A 13,895-nucleotide genomic window follows, 5' to 3' on the forward strand; every position below is an offset into this window, starting at 1 on the left:
ATAAACAGAAACACATACCATGTTCCCAATTTGGAAACCTAATATTGTTAAGATATCAATACTACCCAAAGTGATCTACAGATTCAATGCAATCCCTATCAAAATCCCAGCAACATTTTTTTTTTTAATCTTTTGGCTGTGCCGCATGGCATGGGGGATCTTAGTTCCCCGATGACCGGGGATCAAACCTGCGCCCCCTGCATTGGAAGCCCAGAGACTTAACCACTGGACTGCCAGGGAAGTCCTCCAGCAAAATTTTTTGCAGAAACAAAAAAAAATCCCCCCTAAAATCTATAGTGCATCTGAAGAGACCCTGAATAGCCAAAACACTCTTGAAAAAGAAGAACAAAGTTGAAGAACAGAAAATTCCCGATTTCAAAACTTACTACAAAACTACAATGATCAAATACAGTGTGCTACTGGCATAAAATCAAATAGACCAAGGGAATAGAATCGACAGCCCAGAAATAAACCCTCACATACATCATGAAATGATTTTTGACAAGGGTGCCAAAACCATTAAACGGGGGAAAAGACAGTGTTCACAACAAATGGTGCCGGGAAAACTGAATACCTACATGCAAAAGAATGAAATTGGACCCTTATCTAACATCATATACAAAACTTAACGCAAAATGGAGAGAAGTTACTTCCCTGGTGGTGCAGTGGTTGGGAGTCCGCCTGCCAGTGCAGGGGACATGGGTTCGAGCCCTGGTCCGGGAGGATCCAACATGCCGCGGAGCGGCTGGGCCCCCATGCGCCACAACTGCTGAGCCTGCGCTCTAGGGCCCGTGAGACACAACTACTGAGCGGGCATGCCTAGAGCCCGTGCTCCGCAACGAGGAGTAGCCCCCGCTCACCGCAACTAGAGAAAAGCCCATGAACAGTAACAAAGACCCAACGCAGCCAAAAATAAAATAAATAAATTTATTTTTTTAAAAAATGGAGAGAAGAAAACATAGGGCAAATGTGGCATGGCACTGGATTTGGCAAACATTTCTCAGATATGACACCAAAGGCACAGGCAACACAAGAAAAAATAGAAAAATTGTAGTTCATGAAAATTAGGAAAATTTGTGATCAAGACACTACCAACGGAGTAAAAAGATAATCCAAAGAATGTGACAAAATATTTGCAAATCATGTATCTGAAAAGGGATTAATAATCAGAATATACAGAGAACTCAAACTTAACAAAACAAAAAAACAGCCTGATACAAAAATGGGCAAAGGACTTGAATAGACATTTCTTCAAAGATATACAAATGGCTAACAAGCACAAGAAAAGATGTTCAACATCACTAATCATTAGGGAAATGAAAATCAAAACTATAATGAGATACCATCTCACAACCATTAGGACAGCTATTATCGGAAAAAACAGAATAACAAATGTTGGTGAAGATGTGGAGAAACTGAAACTCTTGTGCACTGTTGGTAGGAATGCAAATTGGCACAGACTGTGGAAAACAGTATGGCAGTTCCTCAAAAAATTAAAAATGGAAATATTGATACTACATGATTCAGTAATTCCATTTCTTGTTATATGAATTCTTTCAATTCAAAAGAATTGAAATCAGGGTCTCAAAGACATTTGTACACCCATGTTCACAGCAGCATCATTCACAATAGCTAAAACATAGAAGCAACCCAAGTTTCCACCAAGGGATGAATGGATAAGTAAAATGTGGGACTGAGACACACACACACACACACACACACAAAAGAATATTACTGAGCCTTAAAAAGAAATGACATTTTAACACATGCTACAACATGGATAAACCTTGAGGACGTTATGTTGAGTGAAATAAGCCAGTCACACACACAAAATAGCGTGTGACTCCATTTACATGAGGTACGTAGAGTAGTCAAAAATCACGGACACAGAAAGATTGTGGTTGCCAGGGGCAGGGCATGGTAGGGACATAGGGGGATTACTGTATAATGGGCACAGAGTTTCAAATGATGAAGAGTTATGGAGAAGGCTGGTGGTGATAGCTGCACGACATTATGACTCTATTTAATACCACTCAATGTATACTTAAAAATGGCTAAGATGATATATTTTACACTATCTGCATTTTACCATACCCACAAAAAAAGATAACATGAGTAATGCACAAAGAATCCCTACAAATCAGAAAGAAAATGCAGGGCTTCCCTGGTGGCACAGTCTGCCTGCCAATGCAGGGGACACGGGTTCGAGCCCTGGTCTGGGAAGATCCCACATGCCACGTAGCCACTAAGCCTGTGTGCCACAACTATTGAGCCTGTACTCTAGAGGCCACAAGCCATAACTACTGAGCCTGCGTGCCTCAACTACTGAAGCCCGCACACCTAGAACTTGTGCTCCACAACAAGAGAAGCCACCGCAATCAGAAGGCCACACACCACAACGAAGAGTAGCCCCCGCTCGCCGCAACTAGAGAAAGCCTGCACACAGCAACAAAGACCCAACGCAGCCAAAAATAAATAAATAAATTTGTTAAAACACAAGAAAATGCAAACAAGTCAATAGAATAAAATAGACGTTTATCATGAAATGACATTTCAAAGAAGAAAACTTAATTCATAGATTGACTCACAATCATACGATAAGGTGCTAAAGTTCCTTATGAACGAAGGAAAAGCAAATCAAAACCATGTGGGATACAATTCTGTATTCACTTGATTGTCAAAAATTGAGGAGCCTTATAATACCAGGTATTGGTCAAGGTATGGGTTGAAGAAACCTCCATTCTTTCCTGGTGGAAGTGTAATTGGTTTAGCCCCTTTAGAACATAACAGGAATTATCTTGTAAACTTGAGAATTTGCACAGACTATAATCCAACAATTTCACTCTAAGAAACATTAAAAGACAGCCTAAACATGAGCAAGATGACCAATATATACAAATGTTCTTGGCAGCACTGTGAGAGTGAAAAAATGTGAACAATTAAATGCTGCAGACAATGGATGAATACAATGTGAGACAGGAATATTTTTAATTTATTTTCTTCACTGTAAGGAACTTCAGCATATTTTTACTTTGAGCAGAGAAAAGGATAAAGTTATAAAACAAGCAGAATATAAGTGATGAAGGCACTTTCATGAAAAGCTATTTTCCAGATTCTGATGTCGGAACTGGCCATGCCCAGGGGCAAGACCTCTTCAACTAGGTGAAAAGAGAAGCTACAGATAGGAGAGTCCAAATGAGTGTGGAAGGGCTGAAGATCAAGCAATATGAGGCAGACTTTACTTTCCACATGAAAACTTGCTGACACATTAGTGGTCACATGCTGAGGCATCTATGGCTACACCTGGGGTAGCTCATGCAGGACAGAGAGCTGACCAGAGGCATAAAGCAGATGTAGAGACCAGTTAGGGGAACTACTAGCATCCGCAAGGAAAAGATGATGAGAGCTTGGACTCAGAATGTGGGGACAGATCTGATGGGAGGTGGTAGAAGTGACAGATTCAGGAGATGTACATGATGTAAAATGGACGGGATGTGGGAGGTAGCCGGATATAGGGGCCGATACAGGTGGAGGGGTGAGGATACAGTCTCTGGGGCTGTATCCAGTCTCCAACCTGCCTAGATGGCAGGACCATGCGCTCTAACTTGGGAGAGGAAGGAGTGAGCATCGTAACGGGTTCCTTGCCAGGCATGTTGACTGGGTGCCTCTGAGATATTCAGGTGGAGAAGGGCAGAGAGCAGAGGGCAGAGGCTCGGAACTGCCTCTCTGAGGGGCTGTCGACGGGCTGCACACAGACACTCGCAGGCTGGTGGGGCCGCCCGAGGGACTAGGAGGGAAAGAGCACGACTCTGCAGGGGCCCCATCACCACACACGGCGGCCCCAGTGCCCTCAGCAGCCCAGATGTGGGGCACAGCAGGACAAATGTCACCGTCAGGTTTTACCAAACAGGAGGAGTAGGGAGACATGCAACAAGGGAAGGCTTCTTGAGTATCTGGACAGTGTGGGAAAGGGGAGGCAGAAGAGAGCTGGAGAGGAGCTGGGAGAGGAAGGAAGGCCCTTTTCCTCAGAGGTCAGAGGGAAACGTGAGATGCATTACTCATTACAATACAGGGACATGAATGACACCAACGGCTTACTTCCCACGAGCCACTGACTGCGGTGCAGACGCTTGTGCTAAGCAGTTTTATGCTTTAACGCGTTATATGACCACGTCCCCAACAACCCGGGGACGGAGCAACTATCAGGAACAGACTGAGCGCAGCAGACCACACTCGCCAAACCACCTGCTCCTCCACTTGGACACATGGCTCAGCCCCATCTCCCAGCCCCATCCCCCGAGTGTGGCCAAGTGCCTATCAGTGGAAGCGCGGGGGGGGGGGGTGGGGGGGGGTGGCTGGTGTTTGTGCGAGTCTTCCTTGCCCTCTCACTCTCCTCTGCCTGCTGCAGGAGGTCAGGACAACCTTCAAGCCACATGCTGACGGCAGAGTGGACCCGGGTTCCTGAACAGCTGTGTGATGCACAGTCACACGGACCGGGTGTGCCTCAGAAAAAGTGCTTCCAGGGACATCCCTGGTGGTCCAGTGGTTAAGACTCCAAACTTCCACTGCAAGGGTCACGGGTTCGACCCCTGGTCAGGGAACTAAGATCCTGCACGCTGCGAGTCGTGGCAAAAGAAAGAAAGAAATACAAAAAAAGAACAAGTGCTTCCATATGCTGAGCACCAAGATGCTGGAGTCTCTCTGACATGGCAGCTAAGATTTAACTTAGTCAAACTTATATATACAAAGACACAAGGAGATCCCGAAGTTCACCAGGGCCACAGAGCTGGTGATCGGTGAAGCCCAGGCAGCTGGAGCCCAAGACACATCTCAGCTCATGCACCTCTATCCTCCAGGACAGAGGGACCTGGGGTCAAAGGGCTCCGTGGCCTCCAGACCACCAGAGGCCCGAACAAGACACTTCCCCAAGGAACCAGGGCCAGCGACCTTCCCCTGCAGGGTCTCCCAGCTGCCCAAACCTTGGCTCCTACCTGGACAGGTGCTTCGGGAGAGGTCTTTCTTCACTGTCCACAATTCCTGCCCCTGCTCCAGTTGGTAGATCAGCTCAGATCTGGGAACAGGACACCCTGTTCATGGAGAAAGGAAGAAGACACTAGGATTTCTGTGAAAACAAAGAAAACCTCTCGATCTAGTGTGGGACTTCAGGATGTGGACAAGACCTCAGAATGAAGCTGCTCCCATGCATATACAAAATGCTGTACTGTGAACTGGAAACCAAAGACATGCCACACTGCCATGGAGTTTTTATTCCTAAGTCAAAAACTAACATATAGTGTATAATCGTAGTAAAAGGATTGTGTTCAAGCAACTTAAATGCATTACATCATTTCAAAATTGAAATAAATTTATGGAGTAATTTAAACAACTAACATATTTAAAATATTGACTCTTGGGAATTCCCTGGCGGTCCAGTGATTAGGACTCTGTGCTTCCACTGCAGGGGACAATGGGTTCAATCCCTGCTGGGGAACTAAGATCCCGCAAGCTGCATCGTGCAGCCAAAAAAAAAAAGAAAATTGACTCTTTTCATTCAAAACAAGTTATGTGTCTTCATTGATCCAGTTCTTTTTTTAGAACCCAAGCAAAGTTTTGTATTGTTCTTCCTATAGGCCACAGAGGATTCTATCCTAGGGTTTCCTCACAGCATTCCCAGCAAGTACATATTGTGATCAGCACCATTTTTTAAAAAATTATAGTTCATTTACAATGTCAGATTAGTTTCAGGTGTACAGCAAAGTGATTCAGTGTATTTATACACACACACACACACACACACACACACACATATATATTCTTTTTCAGATTCTTTTCCATTATAGATTATTATAATATATTGAATATATATAGTTCCTTGTGCTATACGGTAGAACCTTGTTGTTTATCTATTTTATATATGGTAGTATCTGTTGATCCCAAACTCCTAATTTATCCCTCACACCCCACCCCCCAACTTTGCTTACCATATTTTGTGTTCTATGTCTGTGAGTAGCCCTATTTTATAGATAAAAACCATACAGAAACCATGCTCAGGCAGATAATGTGATTTGCCAAAGAGGCCAGAATTGGTGAATGGCTGAGCCAATATGGAGCCCAGGTCTAGCCATCTCTGCTCTGTGTGCTGTTTTACCACAAGGCTACACAACACTGTTCCAGAAGGTGCTGGATCCAGGCATGGGGATAATGAGACTCCTGAGGAGTAACAACGGTAGTGACAGCAGCGAGCTTCTCAACTGCTAACCTGCATGTAATCTGGTCACACGAGGCACAGTTCTGACCCCTTCCCATAAGTTAGCCATGTACCCTTGCTACGGCCCTGGCAAGTAGATACCATCTTACCCCATTTTACCAACGAGCACCCCAAGGCACAGACAGCTTCAGTAATTTGCCCAGGACCACAAGGTTTTAAGGAGCAGAGTGGGGACTGAACATAAGAGTCTGGCTCTGGAGCCTGGGCTCCCCAGCACTACACTAAGGAGGAAACAGGCCAGCATCCTGAGACCGAGTGCAGGGCAGTTGTGAGGCAGGGATGTGAGCACGAAGATCCACCTGTTGGGAACAGGGGCCGGGGTGGGTGGGGCAGACTCAGTGACCCTAGATTTCAGCGTTTCATGAACTACTAGAAAATAATAAAATTGAGAATCCTACACAGTGGTGTATGGTCACATTGGACATTTATAGAAACATCAAATAACATCTACTTTCATCAGTATTTCATAAAAGGATTGTTGCTTAAAATAAACCCACAGAAAAGCTTCATCAATGAAAGTGTATGTTCTTTACTGGGTAAGTTCAGCTGTATGAGACTCAGTGCAGTAGCTGAGTTTTCCTGACTTTGCTAAGGACCAGGAGAGCATGAGAATCAAATGGGTGCCTGGAACAGGCCTGATATGCAGTCAGTCCTCCAATGACCAGAGTGAGCTGTGACTAGCATTAACATTAATATTTTTCTTAAAAGTGACCCACTTTTTATTTTTCTTACATTCGTTCAAAAAGGGAATCCTCATTGTAAAAACAAAACAAAGCAAAAGGGAATCCTGGGCTTCCCTGGTGGCGTAGTGGTTGAGAGTCCGCCTGCCGATGCAGGGGTCACGGGTTCGTGCCCCGGCCCGGGAAGATCCCACATGCCGCGGAGAGGCTAGGCCCGTGAGCCATGGCCGCTGAGCCTGCGCGTCTGGAGCCTGTGCTCCGCAACGGGAGAGGCCACAACAATGAGAGACCCGCGTACCGCAAAAACAACAACAATAAAAACAAAAAGGGAATCCTGTTTAGCTCTGATAAACGGGAAACAGAAACCCAGAGTCACTTGAGTCGATGGCAGGTCAACCTGAAAAGGCAGCAATAAAATCCAAAGGATGGGGCTTCCCTGGTGGTGCAGTGGTTGAGAGTCCGCCTGCCGATGCAGGGGACACGGGTTCGTGCCCCAGTCCGGGAAGATCCCACATGCCGCGGAGCGGCTGGGCCCGTAAGCCATGGCCTCTGAGCCTGTGCGTCCGGAGCCTGTACTCCGCAACGGGAGAGGCCACAACAGTGAGACGCCCGCGTACCAAAAAAAACAAACAAAACAACAACAACAACAAAAAACTCCAAAGGGTGAGGTTAAGTGCCAGCGAGCTCATGCTGCTGCTCAGGGACGGGGCTCCCTCTGTTGAAAATGGGAAATTAGCAACAGTGGGGGTGGGGGGAGGTGTTCAGTACTGAACCCGGATTTTCACTACATAATCAGGGAGGACACAGAATAAAGGAATGGCCTCCTCGGGGTGTCTCTCAGTGTCCCTGGTGAAGTGTCCGTGAGCCTTCAGAAACAGGGTTTCTCAGCCTCTGTTCAACTGACATTTAGATCCAGGCAATTCTTTGTTGAGGAGAAGGGGAGGGAGTACGTATGTCCTGTGCAGCATAAAGATGTGTAGAAGCGTTCCAGGTCTCCACTCAATAGATGCCTGTAGCATCTACATCCCAGTTGGGACAACCCAAATGTCTCCAGACATTGTCATGTGTCCTCTGGGGGACAACATCATCCTTGAATGAGAACCACTGGCTTACAAGGATATAAATAGGGTGACGGGAAAAAGCGACTGTGACAGGGGAGGGGCCTCCAAGAGATTTCGTGATCAGGAAACAGCTGGTGAGGAGGTGGTGACTGTGCTGAGAAGGGGTAGCCATGTGAAAAGCCCAAGCACACCCACACCCACCAGGCATAGAGAACAGCAACTGCAGAGGCCCGAGGCAAGTACGTTAAGTATGTGCACAGGAAACAGCAAGACACCAGCGTGACCAGAGCAGACTGAGCTCAGGGAAAGCATGGGGAGGAGAGTGAAGGGTCAGCAGGGCCAGATAGTGGACCTTCTTATTTTTAAAATTTTGTTATAAAATATCTAAATATGTCAAACGTTTCCTAATTTTGTGTAACCTCTTCTCATTAACACAGAATACAATCCCAATTCTCTAAAAACAGGCATGTCTTACCCTATGCCCTGGATTTACAGCTCTCCTTTCCCTCAAACTGAGAGGTCTAAAGTGATTATCCTCAGGCTGCTGTTTCTCCACCTTGGCTCTCTTGCCCTTGTGGACTGGATCATCCTTTGTTGAATGGGGCTGTCTTGTCCATCCTCAGGTACTAAGCAGCATCTCTGGACTCTAACCTGCTAGATGCCGGGACCACCCACACCCCAGTTGTGACAGTCAAATGTGGCTGCAGACTTCCAAATGTCTCCTGGGGACAAAACCAAGTACTGAGAAGCACAACTGTCTCAGCTTCTCTCTCTTGGATCTTGGCCAGGACTCAGGGAACAAGAGACAATCATGAAGGCACAGGAGAACAGAAAAGCCCCATAACCGAGATCCTGTGGTTTAGAACAATACCTGTTGGCACTGACGGCAAAAACCTCCCGAGGCCCCACCTGCCTCACCCTCTTCCTGGAGACCATCCCATCACTCACAGCCCTGTGGACTGGGCTGCAGGGGATACGTGAGCCAACCAGTCCCACCCAGTCAGCTCCCTGTCTGGAATGTGAAACAAGAACCTCAGACAGAGGCCAGTCTGTGCTGGGCACTGGGGTAGAGGCTCAGGGAAGTATGGGCTCAGGTGGCCACTCCTGCACTGCCTCCATCCCTGGAGCCCAGCAGCAGAGAAAGAAAAAAAGAGAAACAATATAAGTATGCAAAGAAGTAGAAACAAGGTATCTTGGGGCCCCAGAGAGCAGGGACTGGGGTGGCCACTCCTGTCACAAACTTGCTGAGGCACAAAAGCCATTTTGAAAAGACAGAGACGTGAACAAAGCCAGAGGGAAAACCAGGACAGGAGATCCAGAAGTCAGGGTATAATCCTGGTGGTTCCCAGTTCCTACATCAGTCCATCATATGGCCCAACAAGAAATTCTGCCTTTGGGCTCTGCAGAACACCCCTGTTTCCTTCCATCATTTTCTAGGAGCCAAAAAGGAACTTTATTCAAAGAGACACAGGGATAGCAGGCAGGAAGAGATGAATCTCAAAAATGACTGAAGTTGTGAGGAAAAGGGAGGAAGGGCTCCTGAGGCCGTCTTGACCAGCCAAGACAGAGCCAGAGTTTGGGATAAAGGAGGTGGCAGGTCCTCTGCACGGCAAAGTGGCAAGGCCTTACCCAGAGACACCAGAAGCCCACAGTTTTCCAGCATCACCTCCTGGTACAGGGTCCTCTGATCCAGGTCCAGCTGCCCCCACTCCTCCTGGGTAAAAGTCACAGCCACATCATCGAAGGTCACAGACACCTGGAATGTCAAACAGAGATAGTAGCACTAGCCTTGGGATGGTTGGATGGGATCAGAGCCCGTCTCTGCATCGCTGGTAAAGGTGCAGCAAGATCAAGGCCCTAATCACTGGGTACTTCCTCTGCACTGGGCTGAAGGGGAGGTGGACAATGCTTTGGACATAATACAATACAGCTATACTTTGGAGATATTGGGGGTTTGGTTCCAGACCACTCCAATAAAGCCAGTCACATGATTTTTTTGGTTTCCAGGAGCATATAAAAGTTATATTTACACTATACTGCAGTCTATTAAGTGTACGATAGCGTTATGTCTAAAAAAATAATGTAGATATCTTAATTAAAAATTACTTTAGGGACTTCCCTGGTGGCGCAGTGGTTAAGAATCCACCTGCCAAAGCAGGGGACACAGGTTTGATCCCTGGTCTGGGAAGATCCCACATGCCGCGGAGCAACTAAGCCCATGTGCCACAACTACTGAGTCTGCACTCTAGAGCCTGAGAGCCACAACTACTGAAGCCCGCACGCCTAGAGCCCATGCTCCACAACAAGAGAAGCCACCGCAGTGAGGGGCCCGCGCACTGCAACAAAGAGTAGCCCCCGCTTGCCACAACTAAAGAAAGCCCGTGCGCAGCAATGAACACCCAACGGAGCCAAAAAATTAAAAATTAAAAAAAAAAAAGTACTTTATTGCCACCTACTGTATAGCACAGGGAACTCTACTCAATGCTCTGTGGTGACCTAAATGAGAAGGAAATCCAAAAAAGAGGGGATATATGTATACGTATAGCTGAATCACTTTGCTGTACAGTATAAACTAACACAATATTGTAAAGCAACTATACTCCAATAAAAATAAAATTTTAAAAAAGGAATAAACTGAAAAGCAAGAAGGAAAAAAAAATTTTTTTAAGTACTTTATTGCTAAAAAATGCTACCCATCATCTTGAGCCTTCAGTGAGCTGTAATCTTTTTGTGGGTGGAGGGTCTGAACTATTGTGAGAACTACCAAAATGTGACACAGAGACACGAGGTAAGTGAATGCTGAAACGTTTGCTGGACGCAGGGTTGCCACAAAACTTCAATCGTAAAAACACAGTATCTATGAAGTACAATACAGCGAGGTACGCCTATAGTGTAAGAGAGAAGAGCCTACTATGCAGGAGCCATTGGAAAATGACACAAGTCAATGGAAATGACATTGGAACTGTGAGATGCAGAGAGAAAGGACTCTAGGATGTCAGAGGACTGAGTAAGTGATGATAATATCAATAACGTTAACAACAGCAGTACCTGAGCTTCACTGGTCCTACTACCTGCTGGTCCCCATGCTGAGTGCTTTATGTTGTCTCAAAGCAACTAAGTCCCTAGCTCTTAAGCCATCGTTTTCACCAGTATCTCCTGATTAAACACACTCCATACAGAGTTTTCCTTGTTAATGTTACTTCCACCACCATATTCTATACATTCTCCTCAATGTGAAATGTCCAGCAGATGCAGGACCACATCCCTATGTGACCAGACCCACTAAGTAAATATAAAAAATCCAGCCACTCCACTCTCAGGTGAACAGCCCCACCAATGCAGATCTATCATTTAAATGCTCCAAGACATCGCCTCATGGTTTTTCACCTGCACTTTCAGTGCTCACATCTCTCTGCTTTCTAGCTTCATCCTAACAGCTTTCTTGAGTTAATATTTCAATTAAAGACCTAGAAATTCCTAATAAATTGACTGGTTCATACCTAGGAACCCTGCAATATTACTCATTTCTGGTACTGGATAAACTCATATTACTGGGCACATTTTGGGCAGGTAGGTAAGGATAGAAAAATTAACTAGGGCTTCAACATTGACTACCAGATGATATACGTTTAATTAATCAAAACTCTCTGGCAAGTAATCCTACAGCATCCTCTATGATTGTTTAAGGGCCCACATATGGATGGCTTTCTCTGGTTGGTTTTAAGTTGGAAGTGGGGACAAGGATTAGGGAAAGGGTCAATTATTAATCAAGTCCTGGCCATTTGGGGCCGATGTTACATAAGTCACTGTTTCTCTTCCTGGACTGTCTCTAGAGATAGGAATCTGGCTTCTGGCAAGTCTTAGGCCGGGCTAGACTCCTGGGTTGTTGATTGTAGATAAGGGACTGGATTACGGGTCAGGTTGTTTGTCAAAGTTCTATTTTTATACGCGGTCTATTTTCCATTTGCATATTCAGTCTCGCATGTTCTAAGACTGGAAATAAAGTCAGTGACGAGCCAGCTCCACTGGTCGTACACAAACACAACTGCAAAGAGAAGTCTAGCGCCTCTCTTGACTTCCACCCTGCTCAGGAGCCCTCTCCGAACCAGAAGAGAAGCAGCAAGGCCAGAAACGTGGTCCACTCACCCGCGTCGGGTCCATCCACGCCGACGCCATCATGGGACCCTGAGGCGAGAGCGGGGCCCGTAGAGGCGGCGACAGAGGCGGGTACCGCGGGCTCAGCCGACCACCACCCGTTCCCTGACCTGGGCTGGGTGGCCGATCGAGCGGAGGCTCACCGCTCGCTCAAATGCGCGGAGGCGAGCCCTAGCCTCCTTTCTGCTCATTTGCGAAGAGCCGCACTAGAAGCGGCCACTGAACTGCTATCCCCTCCCCACAGCTGGCGTGGACGGAACAGTCGCGCGCTAATGACATCTACAGCCAATGGGGTCGGAAGTCCCTCCCCTGCGCAGGAAATACCCCCGCCCTGGGCCGTCATTGGTCCAGCGCCTGCTACAGACGTGCGGTGCACCGCCTTCTGGGTAATGTAGTTTTTTCTTAACAAACAACCGGCCTCGGAGCGCGTTCCAGAGCCGTTATTCCTCCATGTAAACGACTTAGGAGGCCCAGGGGTACTTCCCTGGCAGTCCAGTGATTAGGACTCCGCGCTTCCACTGCCCGGGACCTGGGTTCGATCCCTGGTGGGGAAATTAAGGTCCCACAAGCTGCAAGGCACGGCAAAAAGAAAAATAGAAAAAAGACTTAAGAGACCCAGAGCCCTGAAACAGACCCGCCTCTTCACAGGGGACACAACTTTGGGGAACCAAGGAGCACTGAAGGTGCAGGTGAAAAAACTATGAGCCAATGTCTTGGAGCATTTTTTTTTTTTTTTTTTGGTTGCACACAGTGAAAGCGCGGAGTTTCAACCACTGGCCCGCCAGGGAATTCCCTTGGAGCATTTAAATGATGGATCTGCAATGGTAGGGCTGTTCATCTTAGAGTGGAGTGGCTGAATAGCTTGTATTTACTTAGTGGTTCTGGTCATATAGGAATGTGGTCCTGCATCTGCTGGACATTTCACATTGAGGAGAATGTATAGGATATGGTGGTGGAAGTAACATTAACAGGGTAAACTCTAAATGGAGTGTTTTTAGTCAGGAGACACAGTGGTGAAAAAGATGCCCAAAATGATCAGAAAACATGTTTGAGCTCCTCGCTGAGTAGTCTGGATGTTTACTCTGGTGCAGTCAAGCTTATTGTAAATGAAGGGAGCAGCTGCCATAAAAAACTGCAACAGGAGGATGTAGGGGAATGTTGGAAGAAAACTCCCAAAATTGCTGCAAGCAGAGCACATGATTTCAGAAGAGGTTGAAGATACATTTATTATCAGGGATGATTTATCCTGACGCAATAATATGACAACACCGCGTAAGTGCTAGTGAATTCATTTGAGAATTGGATGGCATTGATGTGCAGTGAAACATTTTATCTTGAAGATGGCACCATGTTGGATGTCAGTATAAAGAGAATGGACCTCTGGATTGATTAGTGTCCTGTTTTACAAATGACATACTCCTGAAAATATGGGGAAAGTGAGTTGAGTCTAGGAGCCACTGGGATAGGTGGTAGGTTATGCACCACCAGGGTGGTTATTTGCATAAAGTAGTAACTTGTTTTCAAGAAGAGTCGTTAAGTCACAAAACCTGCGGCCCAGGAAGGGCATCATTTTGGGCTGCTCTCATGGGAAACAGTTTCTACAGAAATAAAGATTCTAGGGACTTCCCTGGTAAGACTCTGTGCTGCCACTGCAGGGGGCGTGGGTTCAATCCCCGGTCGGGGAACTAAGATCCCGCATGCTGTGTGGTGCGACCAAAAATAAATAAATAA

At 46.4% G+C, this 13,895-nt stretch overlaps 1 protein-coding gene across 2 annotated transcripts in view; it reads right to left on the reverse strand.

Annotated features, from left to right (window-relative positions):
• Window positions 1-13,895, reverse strand: part of LOC132416625 (zinc finger protein 805) — a 92,110-nt gene that overhangs the window by 35,184 nt on the left and 43,031 nt on the right. The window contains exons 1-3 of one of the 2 annotated variants that reach the window (XM_060000085.2): window positions 12,156-12,398; window positions 9,639-9,765; window positions 4,992-5,087 (exon numbers count right to left, since the gene is read on the reverse strand). The exons of the other annotated variant lie outside the window; for it this stretch is intronic. Of the exons in view, the coding sequence (XP_059856068.2) occupies window positions 4,992-5,087; window positions 9,639-9,765; window positions 12,156-12,188 (256 nt within the window). The 5' untranslated portion in view covers window positions 12,189-12,398. Of the gene's footprint in view, window positions 1-4,991; window positions 5,088-9,638; window positions 9,766-12,155; window positions 12,399-13,895 lie in introns of those variants that run through there. 2 annotated transcript variants of the gene reach the window in all.

The sequence above is a fragment of the Delphinus delphis genome, chromosome 20 (assembly GCF_949987515.2).
Source record: "Delphinus delphis chromosome 20, mDelDel1.2, whole genome shotgun sequence".
NCBI classification, from domain to species: domain Eukaryota; kingdom Metazoa; phylum Chordata; class Mammalia; order Artiodactyla; family Delphinidae; genus Delphinus; species Delphinus delphis.